Raw genomic sequence first — 27,217 nt, forward strand, 5'->3', positions numbered from 1 at the left:
AACCATTCTTGAAAAATCGCTTGTGGCAGATGGAAAAATATTAATCCTTGAGCTGGATTGCTCCAACAGGCAGACATTATTTGCATGATCAAAATGCTTAATTGGATAATAAAAAAATTCACCAACTAAGTTTTTACACCACATGATGCAATTTACAATTGGAATGAATTCTCAGGATGACACCAATTTCAACATATTTCCAAGCTTTGCGAAGAAATACATTGATGGTTCAGTTATTTTGTGCTTCAAGGCATAAAGCGACATTTGGTTGAAAAAGTGAGTGTAACGACTTCGTTTTTACCACACGTTTGATGCCGCATATCTCAAAAATGGTCACATTTACAGAATTCTTTTTAAGTCCGTATGTCTTTAATTTTTACTGGCTACATACGGTTTGTAAATTGGAATGTGTGCTGTAAAACAATTAGTAAATGCTTAATTAGCATTTTTGTTAATAAGTTTATTACTCATTTCAACTGCACAATTCTTGGCTATTACTTCCATTGTTCCTGCAGGGCTCGCCAGCCTCATCAGTCATTTAGTTAGGTTTACAAATTTTCCTTTCTTTAAACTTCTGGCAAGAGATTTCTGCAATGGTCACCGGTGGACATCCAAATGACTCGGGGAGCGAGCCCATAACAGCTATATCTGTATAAAGTACTCCGGTGGGTCTGTTAAATTTTCAGCAAAGCACTAACTGCGTTTAGCTTATTTTTCCCTGTTGCTGGTTCCTTGTGCCCTGGCAAGGGTTGTACAGGGTCGTCCACTCTTAGGGTGAACGTGGCTCACCGTGGTCGCGCTCCGCAGGGCGCCAGTGCGTCTGGCACGGTGGTGCATCAAAGCGAAGCAGTACAGGTGCACACGCACCTATGGGAGGTGCTACGCGTCGTCTGCTACAGAGCTGGAGTGCGCCACTCTTACTTTGCTGTAAAGTACACTTCGGTAGACCCAGGCGACTGAGCACCTGAGGCGGTGTTGCGGGAAAGCACACTTCACTAACTGGAGCATTTTCCAGCTGGTTCTGTCTACAGCTTGTGAACAGCCTGCTTAATTAATATACATAAACGTAAACAAGCTTCCTACCACATAAATCACTTAGCATTTTTTTTTTTCGAAGCGATGAGGATAAAAATACAGTCATTTTGAGGGTAAATACAGTTAATACAGTCAGCTAGTGCGAGTGCTTCATACAGATTTGTGAGCGTTCTGGTCTATAAGTTTGTCTTCTTTTATTGCTGTCTTCTCCTGCACCCAGACAGCGACTTTGCAGAGCAGCTCCTTCTTCGGACTCTAATCTGTTCAGTACTGAGTCTCTTCTCCACCAGCAGCGATTATGGCTCGCATTTGGCTTGGCATGGAGCTGTATAGGGAACGACAAAAACTTGTGTTCGACCTAAGCTGCCCCACTCCTCTTCCACAACCGCTCTTCCACTCCTCTACCACATGTTTTACTCCACCTAATCATTGTAATCAAATAATTGACCGACGATACCTCTAAATGAGAATGTGACTTCTTGCGTCAGGTAGCCGTCAAAGGCTTTCTGCCATCATGATCGCCGCGATGTTCTGTATAAAGTCAAAGGGCAATAACAATCGTCCCCACATGTCCTATGGTGTATGTGCGAGTGAAAGTGTGCAACGGTGAGCTGAATCATGCACAAGGGAGGGAAGTGCAGAGGCAGCACAGGACAGAAAGTGGGGCGGGGGTTGTAGGTGTGGCTTATACTTTGGTAGCAACTACATGAAAGCAATCTTAACTACTTGAACTACAACTACTTGAAAGCGATCTGCAGATGCGACAACTCCGGAGTTGGTCGATTCGCGGTTGGCCTGCCGCAGTGTGCGTTGCTGCTTTGTCCTTCTCGCACGCCGCTCAGAAACCTGATCACGAGAGGAACCTGGTACTTCGATAGCGTGCACACAACCTGTAGCAACTGCCAGAGGAGGTCAAATCAGCACGATTCACATGGCCATGGCATCCAATCCAATTTTGACAGCAGTTTTTTCCAAAAAGAAAAAAAAACGTATATAAGACGCACCGTTCTATAAGACATGCCGACCAAAAGTTTAGAAAAAAAACTAAGTGAAGCCGCAACATGTTCCGTATAAGTCCAAGTGCAATAAGATCCTATGACACCCCACGCACTTTGCGCTTTAGCTGCGAGTGAAAGTGTGCAAGGGCGGGGCAGGGCGGGACGGGGGGGGAGGGGGGGGTAAGTTGGCACGCATCTCTGCCGTGGCTGCGCATGGCTGTAAGCGTGGCTGAGTGCATGCGCAGCCGTGCACCCTGCTTTACAGGCAATCTGCCGCATGTGCAAAGAGTGGGCGTGCCGAGACGGTGTGGCATAATGTAAGCTGTCTTCCCGTGTGTTTAGTATTGACAATTGCGTAATCTCGAGATTTGGTGACCCATTGGAGCGAGAGGCGAACGAAGCATTCACTCCTCGTTGCCGGCACTTTTCATGATAATGTCGTCCCTATACTAAATGCATGGGGACGGGCGGGGGGTTATTGGCCGCGTGCCTTCCTTCTAACACTCCTCCCTTACTCTCCACCTCCACACCTGCACTTCCTCCTCTATACATGTTGTTACCCCCTGTAGACAGCGAGAAACACCGGCCATGCAAAGCGCATGAAGTAGCTAAAGAAAGCTATTCCATTAACACATTAAAGGATTCGATACCGCTTGTGGCGCACACCCATTCCGGAGGATCGGCCAAGAATGGGCACATACCCAGTCAAGGTGTCTAACGAACTGGAAAACCTGGAAAGATCATGAATATTCTGAGCACATGGAAAAGTCATGAAAATTAGATTAAACTGGCCAAGTTGCAAATTCATGTATGTTGGTTCCCTGCAAAGTTATTGATCTCTTTGCAGCACTGCAAGTCAGCTGTATGGCATTATGATAAGAAAGAAATTTATCCGTAATTTATGTGCGGTTCTGGCTCAAAGCAAGCATACGCTTAGCCTTTGCAAGGCAGCGTGACCTTCTACCACAGTATAGTTGTTTATACACAGGTCTTGCCACACGTGAAGCATCTTGTATACTGCAATAAAAAAGTTGATTGCAGGGGTGAAATTTGCGCGCATGGGTACATGCCAATGATGAACAAAAGGCCTTAGTTCGCCATGGAGCAATACTTTTGTTTTAATGAGTTAAAGCTGCATAGTGGCTGCATTGTAACCAATAGAAACATGCAGTTATTACGAACACTGTTTATTAGTGTAACAAGTCCAGTGGGTTGTGCTGCCACATATTGGTTCCAATATGCAGAGTGCGTAAATGGAGGAAGGAGCTGGACATAGCTTAGACCTAAAGTGCAGAACTGCCGTGACTGTTGCACTAATGCATTTTGTTACGCTATTAAAATAAACCCTGTTGTAATAATGTGCCTTTGTTGGCTACAATAGGGCAGCTATGCGGCATAAACAAAATCTGCCGCGGTGAAGTAGGTTTCTGCTGCCCTGCAGAAGAAAGGTTTACTTTGTTCAAGAAACACCCATGTATATAGAACATAGACTCCAAGTGTGGAGTGCTTGGTTGGAAAATACAACAGGAAGAACTAGGTAGTACATGGCAGCGAGGTGAAAGCCACACGTCAAGCACTCCTGCAGCAACGATTTCACATCAGCTCACCAATAGCTCTCTAGACTTAGGCATGCATGAAGATGGTAAGCGGAGAGAGACTGGCTGACGAAAGAAAGGAAAAGACTGCTGCCCGCACCGTCTAAACATGTGAGTGACACCTGAACAACGATGAGCAGATTGGGAAAGGAGGAGAAGGGATGGAAAATTGACACATGGAAAAGAAGAGAGTTCTCGAGAGCTGATAGCTTTGCTGGCGCAAAAATACACTGACCCAATTAATTTTTTTTTTTTTTCGTAAGTCTCACACAAGCTAATACGAGTTATGTGTCTAATAAACCATCACTGATATTTTAGATGGCCCACAATAATTCGCCAGTTAGGGCCAAACACATGACAAAAGTGATATTTCCTCAAATTCGGCACCATTTTTCTTTTCTGATTGTGTCTCTTTCATGACAACGCACTTTTATTAATTGGTTAGTTTAAGACTGCCAATATTAGATAATAAAATGACATTGAGCAAAACTAAATATTCTATAAACTTCAGACGTGCTGCAAGTTGTACTTCTTGATTCAGTAATACAGCAGAAATAGAATGATGGCCAGCAGTAGGGGGCATAAAACAAGACAATTTCTCTAAATTGCCCACAAAATGGTTATGTACTCATAAAATTCGGTGTAATATTAAAAAGCTTTCTTGTGCACCATCGTCCACGTCTCTCCTTGCATTGCGAAATTTTGATAGCGCTGAGGTAGACACACCCTTTTTTTCTGCCAGAAATATTATGACAGTGCACTTCATTAGGAGCAGAAATTAGCCAGAATTTTTTAAATATAGATTGAAGGGGATTGACTTCATATCAGGTGCGTTTGGTTTGAAACAACCCTTTTGCACTGATATTCAAACATATAACAAGGAATATTTCATCTGTGATTAACAAGTGGGATCTTAACTGTTGGAACTATGCTCGCTGGTTGCTTGCTGTTTCTCCTGATCCCTTTTTGCACAATATTACTATATTTCGCTTGATGAGTAGTCTTTGTTTACAGTTGTACTGTTATTCAGATTTTGTCATGGCACGATCATGTGCCCCATAGAGCGTGACCATAATGGTGGTCGAAATTTATTACGCCCTGCTGCACTGTTTCACTTGATCTATTTGGACACCATCTGCTCGTATGATATTGCAACTGATAATCACTCCGCATAACTTTAAGTGCATTTGCCCAAAGAACATTCAGAATTTAGAAACAACAAAGCTAATCTTTTGTGGCTTTGGTGCCAGCACAGGTGAACAGGCTGAAATGATGTTTTGACGCATTCATTATACTCTGAGTGCCGCCAAAACAGATGCTGCCACCCTTGGAGTCAACACAGGTAACAAGCATTAGGTGCATAGGTGCTGACCAGCAAAGTTAGAATTATCCAGCGAATGCCAATTTCAGGATCGAAATAAGTAAAGTTTGGGCCCATAGGAATGTATGGGCACTTCACTGGCCAGGACCTTCGGTCACGATTGAATTAACTAGAGTTGAATTAACGGAAGTCTACTGTGCTTGGATTTTTCCTCCTGCTAATGCAAAGTGAAAAATTTAGCCCACGTTTTGTTTCTTCTGGATTGGCCAGTTATTTAGATGCGAGAAAAGTAGTGTTGAAAAAACGGTAGCTGTCGTTTTTTTTAGTCGTGTAATTTTTACTGCAAAAGTCGTGGAAAACCTGGAAAAGTCGGGCAATCATGAAGAAAGGATTTGCTAGACATTCTGATAGTGGCACATGCCCAATGGTCATACGAAAATGAAAGATTTTGAACATGACAAGCTTTTATTTAAAGGTCTATGCTTCAGTGATTGAAGGTTATTGAAGGTTATGGGTTATTTGGTGTGGCATTCTGCACAGTGCAGCACAAATGAAATGCAACAGCGGAGCGCTGTGTCCCCACCTTTCTGTGCCTGTCAGCCTGTGAGCCAATATGGACAGCTTCTACGTCGCGATCCATTGTTTGATTATGCAGGGCTGAGGTGCACTCATTGCCAGCTCAGCATTTAGCGCTGCATAATGTCGCCTATAAAGTGAGACAGACCAACCACCTTAGAGTAGGCGAGGTGGCTAAGGAAAGCTACTGCTTAAAGGAAAAGACAGAAATTATGCAGATTCTGTGCACAGAGGGAATCAATGCTATGTGAAGCACGAGGTAGCTGGCAATCTAGCTTCATATAGGGGTCCTTAAAGAATTACCAGATGAACCAATGTTTGTGTTAGCCGAGCAATTGTGTGATGCAAGCATTTTTTATATATTTATTTGTACCTCAAGGGTCCCAATGCGACATTCATCATCGTCAGTATCATGATCAGCCTGCTTTTATGCCCACTGTAGAACAAAGCAATCTCCAATTACTCTTGTCTTGCGCTAGCTGATTCCAACTGGTGCCTGCAAATTTCCTAATTTCATCAACCCGTCTAATTTTCTGCCATCCTAGACTTTGCTTCCCTTCCCTTGGCAACAATCCTGTAACTCTGATGGTCCACCTGTTACCTACCCTACGCATTACATGGCCTGCTCAGATCCATTCCTTTTTCTCTTGATGTGAACTATAATATTGGTTGCTACTATTTGCTCTCTAATCCACACTGCTCTCTTCCTGTCTGTTAAAATTACACCTAACATTTTTCGGTCTGTCGCTCTTTGCGTAGACCTTAACTTGCTCTCGAGCTTCTTTGTTAACTTGAATGTTTCTGCCCTGGCACGCAAAACCTCTTGAGCGAAGCTATCTTAGCAGGGCTTTTTGAATAATCATGCATCGCCTGGTATATTATTGGCCTTAGTGAAGTTAGAAGAACTGGTGAGGCTTATCCGGTGCTGACTAATGGCCACACCCTCTGCTACAGAGGTCTTCCAGATAAGATAGAATAAGGGGCAAGATTTCTAATCCATAATGACACAGCGAGCAACATTGACGAATTTCACAGCATTAATGAGAGGGTAGCAGTTGTAATACAGCTAAAGAGGTATAGATTAAAGGTACTACAAGCCTACATACCAACCTCGAGTTATGACAATGAAGAAATAGAACATCTTTATAAAGATGTTGAATTAGCAATGAGAAAGGTGCAAACTCTGACTCAAATCATCCTTGACTGTTGTCATGGATGATTTCAATGCAAAAGTTGGGGAAAAGCACGCTGAGGAACAAGCAATTGGCAGCTACGGCATTGATTCTAGGAACACTAGAGGAGAGATGTTGGTAAAATTTGCAGAAAGGAATAGACTCTGAATAATGAATACCTTCTTCAGGAAGTGCAGTAACAGGAAAAGGACTCGGAAAAGCCCTAATGGAAAAATAAAAAAAATGAAATAGATTTTACACTCTCTGCTGACACCAGCATAGTGCAGGATGTAGAAGTGTTAAGTAGGGTAAAGTGCAGTGATGATAGGTTATTGAGGGCTAGGATTCACCTGAATTTGAAGAGAGAAAGAGTAAAGTTCGTCAAGAAGAAACAGGCCAACCTAGATGCAGAAAGGGCAAAAGTAGAGGAATTCAGGTTGGTGCTTGCAAACAAATATGATGCTTTAGAACAGGAATATGAAGATAACACAGTAATGAATGAAACCGTAACTAAGCTGACTTCAGAAGCAGCAATTGAAGTGGGAGGTAAAGTGCCAGGGCAACCAGTAGATAAGCTATCCCAAGTAACAAAGGCCCTAATAAAGAAACGACAAAGCCTGAAAGTGTCTAACTCAAGACATCAGATAGAATTTGTTAAATTGTCAAAACTGATCAAGAAGACAGTAAGGGATATTCGAAATTATAATGTGAGAAAAATTGAGGATGCAATAAAAAATGGCCTCGGCACGAAATCAGTGAGAAGAAAACTTGGTTTAGGACAAGGCAAGATGCATGCAGTGAACAATAAACAGGGTAATGTCATCTCCAATTTTGATGTATACCATATTTTCCAGTGTATAAGTTGCAGTTTTTTTTTTCTAAACTTTTGGTCGGTGCGTCTTATAGAATGGTGCGTCTTATATACGTCTTCTTTTTCTTTTCGGAAAAAAACTGCTGTCAAAATCGGAGTGGATGCCATGGCCATGCGAATCGTGCTGATTTGACCTCCTCTGGCAGTTGTTACAAGTTGTGTGCACGCTATGGAAGTACCAGGTTCCTCTCGTGATCAGGTTTCCAAGCGGCGTGCGAGAAGGACAAAGCAGCAACGCACACTGCCGCAGGCCAACCGCGAGTCAACCAACTCCGGAGTCGTCGGATCTGCAGATAGCTTTCAAGTAGTTGTAGTTCAAGTAGTTAAGATTGCTTTCATGTAGTTGCTACCGAAGTACAAGCCACCCCCCCCCCCCCTTTTCTGTCCCGTGCTGCCTTGCCACTTCCCTCCCTTGTGCATGATTTGGCTCACCGTTGCACACTTTCACTCGCACATACACCATAGGACGTGTGGGGACGATTGTTATTGCCCTTTGACTTTACATAGAACATCGCAGCGACTACGACGGCAGAAATCCACCTGGTTTATCTATATAATTGCTATCGCAATTGAATAAGAATGGCACCCATAGGCTTGCCCGTAACCCATGTTCGCGAAGTGAAACGTCGCTGTATTTTTTTAATTGCTTACCGAATGAACAGGTGCGTCTTACATACTTTTTTTTTTCTTTTTGGGGAAATTGCCGTTTTGAGGGGTGCAACTTATAGAATGGAAAATACGCTAGTAAAAGCAGCAAGATTCTGTACTGACCTATACAGTACATGGGCAAGAGCAGCCACACAACCTTAATTGGAAGGAGTGATGAACAGGATACAGGGCCTCCTTCAATAACTAGCGTTGAAGGTAGAAGGCACTTGCAAGATACGTCCCAAGGAAAATCAGCAGAAGAAGATGGAATAACAGTCGAGTTAATCAAAGATGGAGAAGACATTATGTTTGAAAAGCTTGCGGCCCTTTATACGCACTGCCTCACAACTTCAAGTGTACCAGAGAGCTGGAACAATGTCAACATTCTACTATTCCATAAGAAGGAAGATGTTAAAGAATTGGAAAATTATAGGACCATTAGCTTGCTTTTAGTAGTGTATATGCACCAAGAGAATTTCCAATAGAATCAGGGCAACACTTCAATCAATCAAGAGAACAGGCTAGCTTCAGGGAGGGACATTAGGAAGAGGAATTCTTCTCGTCAGTTATTCCCCGTTCTTTCTGTTGTTCAGCCGAGAACCAACATTGCCACTGAACCGCTTGCCCTTCCATCCGCTGCAGCGCCCTCACGAGGGCAGCCCAAGCACGAAAAATTGTCCACACTCACCTCCTGACCTCCTAAGAGAATCAACGACGTTTGTTGTATGATCAGATCAACAACACAGAGATGTGCACTTTTCGCCTGGATCTCTGGTACTGCTGTGGTCCCCGACTCGTCACGTTGGGCTGTCAGAAAAATTCCTCTCTGTACACAGGCCCATATAGAGTGCTGTGTACCGTGACTCCAGTTACGTATGAAATTGCCCCAGTCAATGCCAGTGCCTCATCTGCCCCGAATTCCACTGACGTTGTGCATGTCGCACGCCTCAAGCCTTCTTACTCCCTTGTTGACACTGATATTTAGACACACTGGAACGGCACTTCTGCCACTGGGTATAATGCTACATGCATATTGCGTGCTGCTTTTGGACAATGCGCGTGGGCGTCCTGATGAAAAATACGGACTGCTCCTGGGTCTTGAGCCGGCAGCTGAACTGGCCAGTGCTGCAGTTGTTTTTGTAAATGCGCACTGTAAATAGTCTTCAGTGGTTCATTCCTCAATCTCACAACAATGTAAATACCTCAGCATATACATAAATCAAGGAAAGACTCAAGCACCAACTAACGATAATCTGAAAAATAAAGGGGAAGCAGAATGCAGCAATAATGAAACATAGAGCCCTTCGTGGCCAAAATAAGTATATGAGGTGGTGCGTGGAATCTGGAAAAGAGTGATGGTGCCAGTGCTAACGTTCGTAAATGCCATTCTGTGGTTAAAATTGGTTGTCTCGTCAAGGTTGGAAGTTAACCAAAAACCAGTTGGGCGCCCAGCATAGAACCACAAATATGGCAGCGCAGGGTGACATGAGTGGGGCCTCTGTTGAAGAAGCGCAGCGAAGCACCGAAGGCAGTGCAGTCTAATGCAGCATTTCAAAGTGCTAGCAGTCATAAGAGAAGAATAGGATAAACTGAGACATTCTTGCTTTTATAAGCAACTTCTGGTAATGCAACATTACGCAATGCAAAAGAGAGTGGAAGGTTGACCATTATTTGTGTGTTTTGTTCCCGTGTCTATGACCTAATGGAAATTGGCCCATGTTAGTACACAGCTAATGCTTGATGTTGAAAGGGAGGTTCTGCAGGAAATTGAAGGAAATTGTCCTGTGCAGTCAGCATATTCCATTACCAGAAAAGCAGCCCAGATTGCTTGGAGTGAAGTTCTGCTGTATACGTCTTCGTACATACCACTCAGACCATGGACACTAATGGTGTACGTCGATCCTGCAACAAGTAACTCCCATCCACACCACTAAAGCGGTTTGAACCATGACGCAGTCACGATGTCATCTCCTGCAGACACTGTGAATGTGGCACGCTGTGCGACGGCACACCATAACTACTTCAATGTGACCCAGCACAAAGTGACAAGCTCCTCATCAATTGCATCAATAACAAAAGTTTCTTGTTAAAAATTGAACACTGCATTGATGAGGCTGCCACCTTATTTTGCATGATTTACTTTTACTGCTCCCAAATCAACATAGTTTTCCAGTTTCTCACTTTCTGTTGATGCAATCGCTATCACCATCCATTTTCACTGCATCCCATGCATATGGATACATACTTCAAGAGCCTGTGCTTGACCCAAAAGTTCTGGGCAAACAAATTTTTGTTTGCTTCTTAAAGTGTGGATCTAAACACTGTCAATGATAAGCTTCCCATTTCACTACAACGATCAGTTGTCAGTCCCTTAAGACAAAATAAGTTGAATTTAGCTGTCATGAATCTTGCTGGTTGGCCATTTGAGAACATTCTTGAGCTAAGGCATGCATTTAAAGTGACAAGCGAAGACACATTTGCAGTTTCAAGGGCTCCATTCATGTATATCACAATCCATCATCATCATCAGCCTGGCTACGCCCACTGCAGGGCAAAGGCCTCTCCCATACTTCTCCAACTACCTCGGTTATGTGCTATTTGTGGCCATATTGTCCCTGCAAACTTCTTAATCTCATCTGCCCACCTAACTTTCTTCCACCCCCTGCTACGCTTCTCTTGGAATCCAGTCCGTAACCCTTAATCACCATCAGTTATCTTCCCTCCTCATTGCATGTCCTGCCCATGCCTTTTCTTTTTCCTGATTTCAACTAAGATGTCATTACCTCGCGTTTGTTCCCTCACCCAATCTGCTTTTTTCTTATCCGTTAACGTTACACCCATCATTCTTCTTTTCATAGCTTCTTGCGTCGTCCTCAGTTTAAGTAGAACGCTTTTCGTAAGCCTCCAGGTTTCTGCCCTGTAGGTGAGTACTGGTAAGACACAGCTGTTATACACTTTTCTTTTGAGGGATAATGGCAGCCTTCTGTTCATGATCTGACAATGCCTGCCAATCACACCCCAGCCCATTCTTATTCTTCTGATTATTTCAGTCTCATGATCCGGATCTGTGGTCACTACCTGCCCTAACTAGACGTATTCCCTTACCACTTCCAGTGCCTCGAAACCTATTGTAAACTGCTGTTCTCTTCCGAAACTGTTAAACATTACTTTAGTTTTCTCCAGATCAAATTTTAGACCCACCCTTCCGCTTTGCCTCTCCAGGTCAGTGAGCGTGCATTGCAATTGGTCCCCTGAGTTACTAAGCAAGGCAATATCATCAGCGAATCGCAAGTTACTCAGGTATTCTCCATTAACTCTTATCCCCAATTCTTCCCAATCCAAATCTCTGAATACTACCTGTAAATGCGCTGTGAATATAGAAGACCTTCTTTATTGGGATTTTGTTGCTTTCTTTATAGAGGACTACGGTGGCTGTGGAGACGCTATAGATATCTTTCTGTATTTTTACATACGGCTCGTCTACACCCCGATTCCGTAATGCCTGCATGACTGCTGAGGTTTCGACTGAATGAAACGGTTTCTCGTAATCAATGAAAGCTATATATAAGGGTTGGTTACATTCCGCACATTTCTCTATCACCTGATTGATATGGTCTATTGTTGAGTAGCCTTTACGAAATTCTGCCTGGTACTTTGGTTAACAGAAGTCTAAGGTGTTTCTGATTCTATTTGCGATTACCTTAGTAAATACATTGTAGGCAACGGACAGTAAGCTGATCGGTCTATAATTTTTCAAGTCTTTGGTGTCTCCTTTCTTATGGATTCAGATTATGTTGGCGTTCTTCCAAGATTCCAGTACGCTCGAGGTCATTTGGCATTGCGTATACAGGGTGGCCAGTTTTTCTAGAACAATCTACCCACCATCCTTCAACAAATCTGCGGTTATCTGATCCTACCCAGCTGCCTTTCCCCTTTGCATAGCTCCCAAGGCGTTCTTTACTTATTCTGGCGTTACTTGTGGGATGTCAAATTCCTCTGACTATTCTCTCTTCCTTTATCGTCTTGGGTGCCACTGTTACTGTATAAATCCCTATAGAATTCCTCAGCCACTTGAACTATGTCATCCATATTAGTAAAGATACTGCCGGCTTTGTCTCTTAACGCATACATCTGATTCTTGCCTATTCCTAGTTTCTTCTTCACTGCTTTTAGGCTTCCTTCGTTCCTGAGAGCATGTTCAATTCTATCCATATTATATACTTATGTCAGCTGTCTTATGCTTGTTTATTAACTTGGAAAGTTCTGCCAGTTCTATTCTAGCTGCAGGGTTAGAGGCTTTCATACATTGGCGTTTCTTGATCAGATCTTTCGTCTCCTGCGATAGCTTACTGGTATCCTGTCTAATGAAGTTACCACTAACTTCTATTGCACACTCCTTAATGATGCCCATAAGATTGTTGTTCATTGCTTCAACACTAAGGTCCTCTTCCTGAGTTAAAGCCGAATACCTGTTCTGTAGCTGGATCCGGAATTCCTCTATTTTCCCTTTTACAACTAACTCATTGATCAGCTTCTTATGTACCAGTTTCTTCGGTTCCCTTCTCAAGTCTAGGCTAATTCGAGTTCTTACCATCCTATCCGAGTCCTTACCTGCGCTACCTAGAACCTATGCCACTGACTTGTCTTCAGCCTGCTTCTCCAGCTTGCTTTCTAAGTATTCTACTTTCTAAGTATTCTAAGTTCTGCGCATTACAACATTATGGTGACAATCCGTACGCTTACGTCTCGACTCAATCCATAAAATCAACCAAACTCAAAACTTTTTTGTTGGAATCGACACCATTTTCGCTATGCTTGTGACCGGTGTTAGGGTTATGGTGCTGCATTACCCTGCGGCCTGTCGCGCTTTGTCTACATTCATTCACAACGTTAAGGTGCCGCAGAGCATTCGGTAGGAGGGCCGCTTTGAGAAACGAGCAAGTTCGATGGCTGAGGAACTGGGAAACTCCACTGCGGGTCGAAGTCAATGAGTTGACGATTCTCGTACGGCAGCACCAGTGGGAGGCCCTTTGTAAATGAGGGGCTGATGGGAAGGGCCTGGTAGTGGCCTGGTAGTGGCCTGGTATTGCCCCCAAAAGAAACGGTTTTGAGGTCTTTTAAGAAGTACCTAATCTAAAATGCTGACAGCACAGATGTATTGATTCTTGGGTGATCACTTTCAGAAATAGTTTTGCTCTTGTGAGACTTCACTCGTTTCTGCACTGAACCCCACAATGTATACGGCCAACAGTGCTCTTGGCACCGATAACGAGCTTGACATAGCGCCAGAAACACTTGTCAGGGACGCTTTCAGTGCTGAGTCACGTGAATTTTCGCAGAAGTGAACCTATTTCCTAATGTGATTGCCTGAGTATACCACCCAAGGAAAATCTCGTCCCCTTCTCAGATGACGATGACAAGTGAAGAGAACTCGAGTCCGAATTGACTGCTTGATAAAGAGGTACCATTTGTCTTTCCATTCATCTCGCGTTACATTCGCCGTTTTATTTTTTTTCTATTTCACAGACTGAAAAGTACACCCTCACATTACATTTATGGTTGCATTACATTCAAGTAAATACGGTGATGTTAAGTAGAACGCAATCCTTCTTATAGTAGAACGCAGTCCTTTTTAAGCAGTTCTATGCAGCAAAGCATGGTGCAGGCCTAGTTAGTTGACAAAATTTATTTGTGCTAAATAAGGACACGACAAGCACTTGACAATCCCTTATGCCTTCCTCAAACTTTTGAGGGTCCTCTAGCAGTCCGCATGGACGCCTTCCTTCTCTTGACGACCCTCAGGTAGTGGGGGCGAGGACTTATGGAGTCGCTATCTGTCGGAAGCGTCTCCCTTGCATTGTATGAGGGATAACGCGACACGCTCAATAAAAACACCACGCGGCAGCCCTCCTGGATATTTCTGTAAGTATACTCTCAAAATGAGGGAAGTTCTTTACTGTCAAAATAATAATCTTGGGCAAACTGGAAGCACAGAATCATTTACAAACTCTCTCTCTTTATCGAATACGTACAGTGAATGAATGCCACAGCGCGCAGTCGCTGCAATGGAGTCCCCCAAACCGACTTCTTGCGTGAAGGCAAATGCTCAGAGCAAACTATGTGAAATATGTTCTTATAGTGGGCTCTCTGTATAACCGAATGGAGCATAACAGAATGAAGCCTCAAATCAGCGATCGCACGGGTTTGTAGCGACCGAGTGCACGTGTGCATGCCGCACACAATGTTCTGCTTTCGCTGCGAGCGCGTTTTCGCACCGTGTCATGAGCTTTAGGCCGCAGAATATGAGCATTTGACAGTACACAAGCAACCATTGTTGCGTGGACGCTATCAGAGCTGTTCAAAAATAATTTCGTTAGAGAGACTCCGACGCCTACAGCAACTGTGATGTGCCGTCGCGACAATTCAACCTTTTTTTTTTCTAAATTCTTGGATGTTTGTATATTATTTCTCAAGTTTCATCGCACTGTATCATCGATTTTCTCAGCGTGCGATTTCCCGCTGCTTTTTCGTAATACAGTACATTAAGTCATAAAAATGACCATGTGCCATGCCTTTTCATTCCAGTGAATTTGCCAGAATCTAGTATCAACAAGTTCATAGACCCACAAAATGTCATAACATTAGCCGTGCAGTGGGCGCTAGCGAGCATCTCAGTGCGCGTTTTCTGCTACTCACCGAGCATCGCAGTTGCAATGCCGTAGCAGAAATCTTCCTTGCGTTTGTGCTCACTGGATACCAGAGTTGTAGCCGACGGCTGCTTTCCAGTTCTAAGTTTCGTGAGCCAAGCTTCACGCAGCTTCTTGTCCCGCGGCTACATGTGAATAGACAGTTTTAGTACTGTGTACGTTGCATATGCAAGGGCGTTACGTACGTAAGATGACTACGTTCTGCAGAGTGCGCACTTGCAGAACGCGACACAAACGGTACATGATGCGTACGTGGCCGCTGCTTACACACACATCCGATTCTTGCGTGCATATGTAGGGAGCCTTGCGTGCTGCTCTCGTGGTTCTCGTTTGTTTGGGAGAGTGCAAGACAAAAGAGTTTCGCAGCATGGCAGCGTCAAAGGCGACCAGTAGACGGCTGTACTATTTAATGGCCTACGATTTGGCATTGCTGCATGAAGGCGCAGAAGCCATTCCCAGATCCTTCACGGTGGGAACGCACAGGAAAAATAGGAGCTTTGTTTTTAAGGCGAAAGCCTTTTTAGGCTCATGGTGAGGTTTTTGTCAGCAGACCTGACCGCCGGAGTATCCGCCGAAGTGTCATCACGCCATATGAAGACAGATTAAAGAATGAAAAATGATTGATAATGACAGTTAGTGAATGATAACATTATAATAGAGATTGGTAGAGGTTAATAATTACTAGTAATGACTACTAATGACTCCAATATGACCAGATGGCTTGTAGTGACCAAAATTGATTAGAAATGACTAGAAATGTCAAGTAATGAGTAGTAATTACTGAAATGACTAATATGTCTAACAACGGCTTGTAATGACCACAATTGATTACAAATGACTAAAAATGCTTACTAGTGAGCAGTAATGACTAATGACTGAAATGACTTGTAATGACTGCTAATGACCAATATGTCTAACTATGAATTGTAATGACAATTGATTAGAAATTACTAAAAATGCTTAATAATGACCAGTAATGACTACTGATGACTATGATATGACCAACATGTCTGACGGCTTGCAATGACCACTGTTGATTACAAATGACTAAAAATGCTTAGTAGTGAGCAGTAATGACTAATGATGACTAATATAACTTGTAATGACTACAAGATGACTAAAATGCTTAGTAATGACCAGTCACGACTTATAATGACTGAAATGACTCGTAATGACCATGATAAGACCAACATGTCTAACGACGGCTTGTAATGACCACAATTGATTACAAATGACAAAATGCTTAGTTTTGAGCAGTAATGACTAAAAATAAAGAAGAGAAAGTGGCAAATGATAAGAGGAGGAAGAGTAGGTTTTCGCCCTTCACCACTTAAGAGACCCTGTAATTTTTGAGAAATTGTTCAGTGTGCGTTGTTTGCCCGAAAGGCTCGACCTTCTGTTGGCGCAGTTCGTCGCAAATGACCGTGCCAGCCTCAGAAAGCGAGTACTCGGTCTTTATATTTCTTGATATGATTTGTGTATTGCATTCGTATTAAAAGTAGAGTCTCTTAAAGGCCCAAATATAGTTCGACGTTGCGTGAAGGCGCCCACACGTTGCATCACGTTGGTGAGATCAACAGCGACTATAGTTTGACCGATGGTTCGACGTATGGACGGATGCGGCCAACACACCCGTCGTCTAACGCTCGCCCACTTACGTATGTAGGCATTTCGCAGTACTAAAAGCCCTAACGTAAGACGCGCTCCTACGTTCTGCAAAGCGCTTGCGTGCGGCATACGTATGGAGCAGTCATGGAGCAGTACTAAATCTGTCTAATAAGGCTGACACCAGGTTCCATAACGTACATCGGGCACTGCGGCACCAAGCAGTAGCCTACCATGCTGCACTCCTCGAAAAGCAGCCACTACCAATTATAGTGCTTTCAAATGCTGTCAAGCAGATACCCAAGGCGGGAAAACGTCACCACCTAATCGGAACCGCATCAGAGGTGGGACTTTAAACTTTAGTTTTCAGTTTGCTTCGGCACTTCTGAAGCTGCCAACGTGGCCGCTGTGTCCATGTGATCCCTCATGCCACGTCACACCGATGGTGGCGCTAGCTTTTCCAGTGGTGGACTCGCCCCCGATACGTCGGCCACAGTGTGAGAAGCAGCTATTTACAATAGCCGTGGTCTACTATGCATAATGATTGTTGGACAGCACTTGTAGATCTACAGCTGCGACTGCCATTTGTTTCAAAGTTTAGGCTAAGTGCACAGTGCTGCAAGCTACTCTTGTTGGCTTTGCTCTGTGCCCAATGTTCTACCTACAAAACATATGAAATAATGTAGCTGTGATGTGCTGCATGTCACACCCTATGAAGAATAATCACACAGAATGTTGTGCAAACTGATATGTTATTCAAGAGGCAGGCTACAGGTTCATGAAAAGTAAAAAACAGATGAGCAAATAAGAAAATCTAGGCTCAAATACAAGTCAGTTATGCTCTACGTAAGTTGTAGATTATTCTCTTAAATGGACCCTGAATCATCTTTTTATCAACGTCAAGAAATACATTTGAAGTTAAAATAGGGTACTTCATAAATATCTTGCTGCAAAAAGTAATTCAATGTGTTCAGCATAGTTGGTATTGGCAATGAAACATTCATTTCCTGCGTGGTGCTTCCGCTGCTTCTTCGATGACTTGCACTGCGATGGCTATGGCAGAGTGGGCCATGCCTACAATGCTCCGCCTACTACAGCAGTGAATGTAGTTGACAGTTGTAACTGCTACATGCAATTACATGCAGTTACATGCAGTTACATGTAGCAGTTACTCTGCACCACGTATTGGCGTGCTACGTGGTGCAGACCGGCTTTGTCCTGCACCAGCTTGACTGATGGGTAGCAGCCACATCCAATTTACACATTTTGAAATAATGTCAATAGCTCACTATGAAACGAAGTTTGCCAAGGTGTGTAACCTGGAGTGGCCAAGAGCGAGCACGCGCTGGCAAGCGTGCATGTGGTCTGACAAGTTTCATGTGGCTCGAGGCTAATTGAGCATTGTAATCTAGTTGAAATTCTAGAGATCTTATGGCTATGATGCCAACAAGCCAGGTGGCCAAACATTAATTACTATGAGAGTGGCCACGGCGAGCGTGAGCATATGATAGTTGGCTTCTTCCGCAAGTGCATAAATTATTACCGAAACTTTTAAGCAGCTTTTTGTCTACTTCAGCCTGTTTATTAAAATGTGTCAATAAGTATACACAGTGACAGGAGAAAGAAGTGTACCGATCCAAGCACTTTTTGACTGATGTCAGCCGCGTATCTGCTAAATTATGAAAGGAGTTGTCCAGAAACAGAGTGAAGAGCAAGCTTCTGTTGAAAATGGACCTTTTGAGAGATAGGGGACTGCACTCCGATTGCGAGCAGCACACACCACACAATTGCAAAATTTGTCCAACAGGTTCCCAGTAGTGTAAGCTATCCGTGGACTGTGTTGTTTCACCAAGCCCGAGGGGTGGCTCAGGACCCCTTTAGGAATAGTTCTTGTTGGGTATTGTCCTGTTCATACGATTGTCTTGGATAGCTCTGTGTCTTGTCGAACTCTGTAGCACTAGTATATTTTCATTGCAAGCCTTTTACACAAACTTTCAAGTGGAATAAGACCAGAGATATGGCTGCACTTATATGTTGCCATCTATTGGGAGCTTTTGAACACATCATGGCTGACCAACCCGTGTGTTCATGCAGGTGGTAGCGAAGAGTTTCCGGCAGCCACAGTGGACCGGATGGTAGCCTTGGGCTTCGAGAGAGTCAAGGTAGTTGCGGCCCTGAGGCAGGCCAGCGGAAACAGTGACCAGGCCTTGGCAGCACTGCTGGCACAAAGCCTGCAGGGACCCTAACTGTGACTGGCATGGCCACTCCTTGATCAGTGCATGGTGACGCGACAGGCCTGGCGCTCAGGCTCTTTCGTGAACAGGTCTCCGGCATCCAGTGGCAACACAACTAGAGTCTTGCGGTGATGATTCCCAATGGTCGACGCAGGAGTGGAGTGTGCAGAGAGACCTTTTGAAGTGGGAGCCCGTCCCTCCTAATGTGGGCAAGAAACTAAACAATGTAAGGTTTGGGCGATTTCTCAAGCGCCATCCTGGTGTAATTCTCACCAGTTAGTTGACGTATATAGCTGTCTTCATGAGGCTTTGTAACTACTTTTATGCCAATTGATTGTGCAAGTGTTGGTGCATACAATTGCTCCTAAGCTCACCAGACTAGTGCGAGATGTGAACACTCTCTAGGTCACTTGCTTGTGTACTTCCAGCTCCTACTTTTTTGAGGTTCAGATTCACAGTGCTGCAACGTCTGTATGTGCGCCGACAAAAATGTCTCGGCACCGACATCACCTGCCTAGCCATCTTGTCTGGCACCAACATTCCACGACTTTGTTGCCTGAGCAGTGAGCAGTGGATGCTTCGGTAGCTGCTCCTTTCCAGATTCAGACCCAGCCTGCTCAAGAACGTGGCCCATCATTTCATTTGGCACCATCACAGAGGCAGGGTGCTCGCCTATTTTTTTACCTTGACTGGCACACGGTTACTGATGCTGGCCTTTGAGCCCACATTTGATGCGGGAAAATATGTCACGTTTTCTGCAGGAAAAAAGGGCGTATTACGAGACGTCTGCCTCAATAAAAGTTCTTTGTGGTCTGTATGTGTTTCCTTGCGTTATGGAAGTCTCCTGGATAGGGGGAGAAGGGTTATTATGCATCAGGAAATTGTGTTGCAACCACTGTATTATTCAATACTTGGCTTTTATTACTTTCTTTTTTCTTATGTGCAATGTTAATCAGTACACTTGAATGTAAGTGCCTTTCCTTTCACCAAGCAGGTCGGCAGTACACTTTGTCACGACTTCAACAAGTCGTGCCAGTAATTAAAGGTGATGATGTATGTTGGCTTGTACGTGCAGTGACTGGCTCGCAAAAAGCCTTGACATGCCACAGCTGTCAAGGCAAGACCAGAGCATGTCGCCACTGGTATGCCACAAGCTTTCTCCAGGAGTGGCAATGGCTGTCATAGATCCATGTTGGCGTCCTCCTGTTCTTCTCCCTTTGTTTTCCTGCAAGAAAGAGTTTCATTACTTGGTTTGCTTGGCACACACCATGCTTTGAAGGCACACTCCATGTGTTACATCCGAGATACTTGATTGAGCTCCATCTACAACAAACTATGGTTTCTTGAACACAAGTATTTGACAATCCATGTACATATATGAGATTAAGTGTTATAAACTGATAATTTCTCTGCTAATAATTTGTGAGTCATGACATCAAGTGCATTGCTGAAGTCCAGGCATACACATCCACAGCAAGAGCCAAATCATGTTTAAACTCTTTTAACTGCATTACTCAGGATAGTCCCTTCCGAAAACCATGCTGAAAAGGGTTTAACAACGAATGGGTCTCGACATGCTGGATTATGGATGAATACAAGATATGCTCTAAAACCTTTATAGCATACATTCACCTTTAAAGACCTAACTTATGAATGGGTACAACGGATGTTATTTTCCAGTCCTCGGGTACAAAGCCTTCATTTAATGATTTTTACAAAAATTAGCTTTAGGAAGAGTGACATGTGATGAGAACAAGATTTCGGGAGGGAACTAGGCAAACCATCGGGTCCAGCTGCCTTTGAAGGATCTAAGCCCCTTAAGACCACCTCCATACTAAGTGCTGTAATTGCAATATCATCCATGGCTATTATGGGACTTCTTTCTAGCTCTTCATCAGAAATACTTGGTGGAGAAAACGCCAAAGAAATAGAACTGGAACGCTCGGCTTTCTGTTGGCATTAATAATAATTCACAGGGTGCAAAAGCAGTAATAGAAATATCTTTTTTTTACGTGTTTCCAGAATTCCTTAGGGTTCGTTCTCATTTTAGACTCCAGGGATGAGTTAGGTCGAGTTAGTGCACTCCGTAGCAGCATTTACATTGTTTGTTATTGACTAAAGCCTTCTACTATTTATTTCTGTTTGATACGACTTTAAAGGCGGCAAATCCTTTTACTCAGACTTGTTCGAAGAGGTAGTCTCTTGTGAACCACAATTTACTTTTATTTTTAAATGCTTTAAAAGCATTTAAATGTCCATCCGTCTGTTCCACAAAGTGATCGCTTTCAAGATGAAGCCTGCAGCAGCGAGCGACTTAACATTCAATGCGAATAAGGTACACAGCGCCCACAAAGCTCTTGCCGAAAGCTGCCTCTTTCACAGACTGCCTTCAAATGTGGAACTGCGCATCTCTCTTCAACGTCAAGCAGCGAAAACACAGCGTGTAGAGAAGTTGGCACGCTCTGTCCGTATTGCAGATCTCTTTCAAGACATTGTCCGCGCCACCATGCCATAATGTAGCCGCTGCCTGTGTACGTATCATCACGACACAGATGAATAAGGTGCTAAATAGGGATAACGACTCATAATGATTGGAACGTCGTCAGCAGACCTGGAGCCGCCAAGTGTGGTACTTTTTTTGTGCTATCAATGCACCTTGCGCCGCTTCGTGTTGCCGCAACGCTGTCATTTGCACTGTCCTAGATCAAGTTTCCTAACGTTGATCATGACGCCGGGCCGCATGGAGATGAGCAAGTGGCACAATACTTGCACATGCTTAGAGAACTCCCAGAGGAGTTTCTGCATGAATTTTTTTCTAGTAAACTTCCAAGAGGGAACAAAGCCGTTTCTTAGTTCAAAGAATTTATTTTAGAATATGGACCAGAGGAGGAATAACCATTTTATTGATGAGGAAAAAAAAATGGTAAAAGGGAGCGGTGCTATTCCAAGACTTCAGTGGCCACTGTGACCCACTCAGCTTGATCCAGGAAGCCCTTCTGGGCCTTGAGGTCAGCAATGGACCAGAGATTCGCCACCGAGTATGACTCTGAAAGAGCTTCAAAATCAAGAAAGTAATGATTTAATGCAGAAATAATTTCAGGAAGATTAGCTTAGAGTAGTTATAAATGTGTCGGTTGTTTGTGCTGTAAGTTCTTTCATGTGTCACATTCATTTCGCAGAGGACGTAGTGATTGCTTATACCTGATATGATGATCGTCAAGAGAACTCAGTCTGGTGTCTGGGTTAGAGATGAATAATTAACAAAATTTACCATTATGGTATCTAATTCACATGTTCCCCTGTAAGGTAAAGGATGTTGATCCGAAGTAAAGTGGTACATGTTGAAATCACTACCTATGATGATGATGATAGTCAGTTGTTACCCTTTCAGTGGCGGCCACAAAATCTGATAAAACGTCAGCTGAAGTAGCGGGAGAGTGGTAAAAAGAACAAACGGACTACAATTTGCGATTTTTCAATTTAAGGTTGCACTATACAGCTTCACACAAACCCAGAAGGAATGTCCTTGTCAACCAAAGACAAATACACCTTCCCCGTGACAGTTAGCCTGTTTGATAGCAAGTAAAGTGCAATGTAAATATTTCACTATCAGCTAGATCATCATACAGCCATGATTCAGTGCCGAGAACTGCGGAAGCCTTCCAGCGCACCACTGTTTTGCCAGGATCAGCCACTCCACACACAATGAATGACAATGAAAAAAAAAAAAAAAAGGGTCAACAGCGGTTGACATCTAAGAACACTGGAACACTGTTCCATGTTTTTTTCATGTTCTTTACTCGTCAAAGAAATGTGAGCTCTTCTGAGGGAATAGAGGCTCTCCCAGAAGACCTTCTCTTTCTTCGATGTCAACCACTTTTGAACCACCTCATCTTCGCCTGCGCCACCTTAACCTGCTTTAGAACCATCTTACTTTTACATAGAACCCTTCCTTAACATTTACTTTCTTTCAGTTTGGACTGCAATAAGAGCAACACTTGGTCAACCAAGGGAACAGGCAGGTTTCAGGAACAGATACTCTACAATAGATCACATCGATGTCATCGATCAGGTAATCAAGAAATCCAGAGTAGAATCAGCCTCTATATGGCTTTCATAGATTACCAAAAGGCATTTGATTCAGCAGACATACCAGCAGTCATAGAGGCATTACGTAATCAAGGAGTGCAGGCTGCTTACATAAACATCTTGGAAAGTATCTACAGAGATTCCACAAGTACCCTAATTCTCCACAAGAGAAGTAGGAAGATACCTATAAACAAAGGGGTCAGACGAGGACACACAATCACTACAATATTTGGAAGAAGTATGCAAGCTATTGAACTGGGAAGGCTTAGGAGTAAGGATCAACGGCGAATATCTTGGCAACCTTTGATTTGCCAATGACACTTCTGTTCAGCAACACTGGGGACGAGTTACAACAAATGATTGAGGGCCTGAACAGAGAGAGTACAAGAGTGGGGTTGAAAATTAATGCAGAAGACAAAGATAATGATCAGTTATCTTCAAAAGTGGTTGAAAAGGTTGAAAAGGAAAAAAGTTATCCGCAGTTACACTCACTCCTGTGAAAGCAGAATGATGGGAGGCTTTTACAATTTGTGAGGCAGGCTATTGACATCCCTCTTAGCTCCCAGCGTTGCTGGAGGAGGGACTCTTACTTTTTTTTAGAGACTACGTAGATAAAAAATTCTGCTTACAAAATATCCATGCGCTTTGGAAGTAACTGCTGCAGATGTAAACACTACCGAGGGTGAGCTTTGCGTTGCGCTCTAAAAAACTAAGTCCTTAGAAATTGATTGTCGGTCCCTCTAATTAATGCCTTGGCTTGGCAAGTTTACTTTATTTTTAAACTTTCGCAAACAAAAACCTCACTGATATGACCCCGTTTTGTAAGATTTTCCAGCACCAATGTTTGGGTCAAAAACACAAAATGACCCAATACACTTACACTTCGTTTTTAGCGGTTAATACGTTCATGAAAAATGCTATCTTTTGGCAGCAACTTTCTCTATATCACCAAACTGCGATCGTACGAAATGTTTTTCAGCCGATATATCCCATGTGAACAAGGAAAGGTGTGAGGCACATGCAATTCAACTAATTGAAAGCAACTGCATTGCTGTGAAAATGTCACCAGGCACTTGGTTTCCTGTTCTGGTGCCAAAAAAATCTCGCAGGTCATCGCACGTCACCATTCACAGCTATCGGCACCAACTTGATTGCGATAAGCATCTTCACTCATCTCTTTCACAGGGTGTGCAGCGTTGGAAGCATACTGCAAGCTTTTAATGACAAACGAATGTAATCTATGGTAATGGCAGATTTATTTACCTATGTGCACTGTTCATCTTCTCGTGTGCTTGTTTTCTGTTGAAGACTTGGAAATGCTAAACTAATTGTCTCATTTATTGATATCAGAACGGCTGCAATTTGTTTATGCTGCGAGCCATGCCCACTTTTATACACACTTTCTATCCAACAGGTTAAGCACTACAAATCAACAACACTAAATTTTTGAAGAAGCCCACATGATCTAGCTATAAAGGCCATTTGCATTCATCCTCTATGGCTAGAGCTGCAGCTAGCACTGCGGAGCAGCTGCTTAGTACAGGCAGCCCAGTTGTGCAAGATGTATCTGTACTCATTTGAGATTGATCATGTAAGCAGCAGTTCACACAGAAAACTTGTATGTCCTCAGTGTCGGAAATAACCTGCAACATTTCGTTGCTGCCTACATCATTGAATGGCTCTGCTAAACCTTATAGCATCCTCCATAAGTGGCACCAGTGCACACCGACTGTCGTCGGTAAACAAGGTGCGTGCGCACCATGGCAGACCATCCTTTTTGTTGCCTCAATGCACACTAGAAACGTCAACCAAGTGCCACTGTACAGTCCCAGCATGCTTTGCAAGCAGTGTGCTTGAGGAAGCTAGCATGCATAGAATTTTCATACACACCTCTCCTAAATTTGTATAGCAACAATGGGGATGAAAAATTGATTGATTTACCAGTCAGATACTATTATAAGAAGCACCCAGAAATTAAATATCTTATGGCAGCATATAATATTGCTGCGAGTCAGACTTTATGAAAGAATTTTTCAGCATTAAGAGATGTTGTAGACAACCATAATAACCAACTAAAATGAACTTGCACTTTTACTTTAAGCAAAGCTGGAATAGCACGGCGCCTGAAGAAAACAACAGACGGAAGCAACAAAATTTTGTTTTTGTTTGCTCGAAAGAAGAGCTCCAATAGGGCTGTCAACATGTACAAAAATGTGCTTATCGTGACCCCATCGAACTACTCACATAAGCAGCTCAACAACATTCACAGTTCAAACTGCTGTGTTATGCTAGCAGTGCAGACTGATGCAAAGCACTGTAATGATGTCAGTCGCCTTCGGGCGCGGTGGTTATTGGTGTCCAACTTGAGCCAAAGATACTTGCCGTGTGAGAGCCAAATGGCTGAAACATACTTTCCACCATGCATTTCTATAGCCCAGGGCTCAGAAATGGAGCCATGATGACTGCAGTGTAAACCAACTAGCAAAACAGAATGGTTGCACAGCTTGATTGCCTGATTTAGCTTTGTCTAGCTAACTACTCGAACTCGAACTACTCACATAAGCAGCTCAACAACATTCACAGTTCAAACTGCTGTGTTACGCTAGCAGTGCGGACTGATGCAAAGCACTGTAATAATGTCAATCGCCTTCGGGCGCGGTGGTTATTGGTGTCCAACTTGAGCCAAAGATACTTGCCGTGTGAGAGCCAAATGGCTGAAACATACTTTTCACCATGCATTTCTATAGCCCAGGGCTCAGAAATGGAGCCATGATGACTGCAGTGTAAACCAACTAGCAAAACAGAATGGTGGCACAGCTTGATTGCCTGATTTAGCTTTGTCTAGCTAACTACTCGAACTCGAACTACTCACATAAGCAGCTCAACAACATTCACAGTTCAAACTGCTGTGTTACGCTAGCAGTGCGGACTGATGCAAAGCACTGTAATAATGTCAATCGCCTTCGGGCGCGGTGGTTATTGGTGTCCAACTTGAGCCAAAGATACTTGCCGTGTGAGAGCCAAATGGCTGAAACATACTTTCCACCATGCATTTCTATAGCCAGAGGCTCAGAAATGGAGCCACGATGATTGCAGTGTCAATGAACGAGCAAAATAGAATGGTGGCACAGCTTGATCGCCTGATTTAGCTTTGTCTAGCTCAATAATGGCAACGCTGATTTCAACAAGCTAGTCATTGGAGGCTGTGGACACCCCACATTGAAATCATTTAGCAACACTCTCAGAAGAAGACACCTAGGATTGTTTACCAACAGACAGTGTCCATGGCATGGCTCCTATGACCCAGTTTTCAAGAAATTCAGGGAGTGCACTTATTTCAAGAAGATTTAGGAGCCTTTGAACCTCTTTCTTCAAATTCAAATGTTTTGAAGGATTTTGAGGTGGCGTACGAGCCCTGTAATCATAGGCGGAAAGTTTTCATTTTTGCGGTTGAGGGGTCTGGGGCCCAAGCAGCTTTCCGAACACATGCACACTCACACATTTCTTGCACTTGAAGAATTTTCATGTGATTTCGAAGAATTGTTCACTGAAGTGACAACCTTATATGAGAATTTACGACCTCATAGTAGGAGACTGTTCAATTTCACAGACTGATTCCTCTCCCTCCACCAAGAATCTGGTGGAGGGAGAGTCAAGTCAGTGGTGTAATCTTCCTTTGTGTAATTGTCGTATACTTCTATTTCACTAATACTGCTTCGCCTCTCTGTCCTTTTTTTTTTTTCTTTTTCTCTGAGTTGGAGTATAAGCACTCCTGCACATGACTGCTGTTCATTCTGATTTCGAGTGAATCTGGCTGGCCTCATTTCTGTTACTGAAAGAATTCTACAGCATGCCTCAACTATCATGCACCGAGACTTAAAAGAACAGCAGTTGCATTACTCGAAGAAAATCTTGTGCATATTGTTTTCAGTACAGTGGAGTAGCCGCCAGTAATTCTTTCGTTCCTAAAATTTAATTGGACAATTGCAGTGAACTAATTCTGGAAGTTCTGTCCTAATTATCGAAGTGTCAGTGAGGCATTTGTAGACACCCTCAGGCACCTCCAAGTTACATCTAACTGCTGTGTTTTAAGTAGCGTATTGATTGCGTGCAACATTTGCAGACTCGCAAACCAACCTCATGAAATACGGAAAGTACCACGTGACTGCACTCACACAGGCATCATAAAGCAGCGCCCCTCAAATAAACTGATTGAAAGCAACTGCGTTGCCTGTTGACAACCAGAAGAGACAGTGCGTCACCTTGATAATGGTAGGGAAGGAGCACCAACAGCAGGTTTCGCAGATTTGCAGGTATTCCTTCCTTTTTGCGTCACACTTATTATCCGTCTCTCAAGGCTGGCTGA

At 43.4% G+C, this 27,217-nt stretch overlaps 2 protein-coding genes across 7 annotated transcripts in view; one reads left to right on the forward strand and one right to left on the reverse strand.

Annotated features, from left to right (window-relative positions):
- Positions 1–19,575, forward strand: part of rngo (DNA damage inducible 1 homolog rngo) — a 178,073-nt gene extending 158,498 nt beyond the window's left edge. For both annotated transcript variants that reach the window (XM_065455441.1, XM_065455442.1), the window contains one exon: positions 18,623–19,575. In XM_065455441.1, the coding sequence (XP_065311513.1) occupies positions 18,623–18,774 (152 nt within the window). In that variant the 3' untranslated portion in view covers positions 18,775–19,575. The remainder of the gene's footprint in view (positions 1–18,622) is intronic.
- Positions 19,576–19,662: 87 nt separating this feature from the next.
- Positions 19,663–27,217, reverse strand: part of LOC135921124 (uncharacterized) — a 224,424-nt gene continuing 216,869 nt past the window's right edge. For 3 of the 5 annotated variants that reach the window (XM_065455444.1, XM_065455443.1, XM_070533410.1), the window contains one exon: positions 19,663–19,987. In XM_065455444.1, coding sequence (XP_065311516.1) covers positions 19,802–19,987 — 186 coding nt within the window. In that variant the 3' untranslated portion in view covers positions 19,663–19,801. Of the gene's footprint in view, positions 19,988–21,615; positions 21,818–27,217 lie in introns of those variants that run through there. The other 2 variants (XM_070533412.1, XM_070533413.1) reach the window with 2 other exon arrangements.

Source organism: Dermacentor albipictus, chromosome 2, assembly GCF_038994185.2.
Source record: "Dermacentor albipictus isolate Rhodes 1998 colony chromosome 2, USDA_Dalb.pri_finalv2, whole genome shotgun sequence".
Taxonomy (NCBI): Eukaryota; Metazoa; Arthropoda; class Arachnida; order Ixodida; family Ixodidae; genus Dermacentor; species Dermacentor albipictus.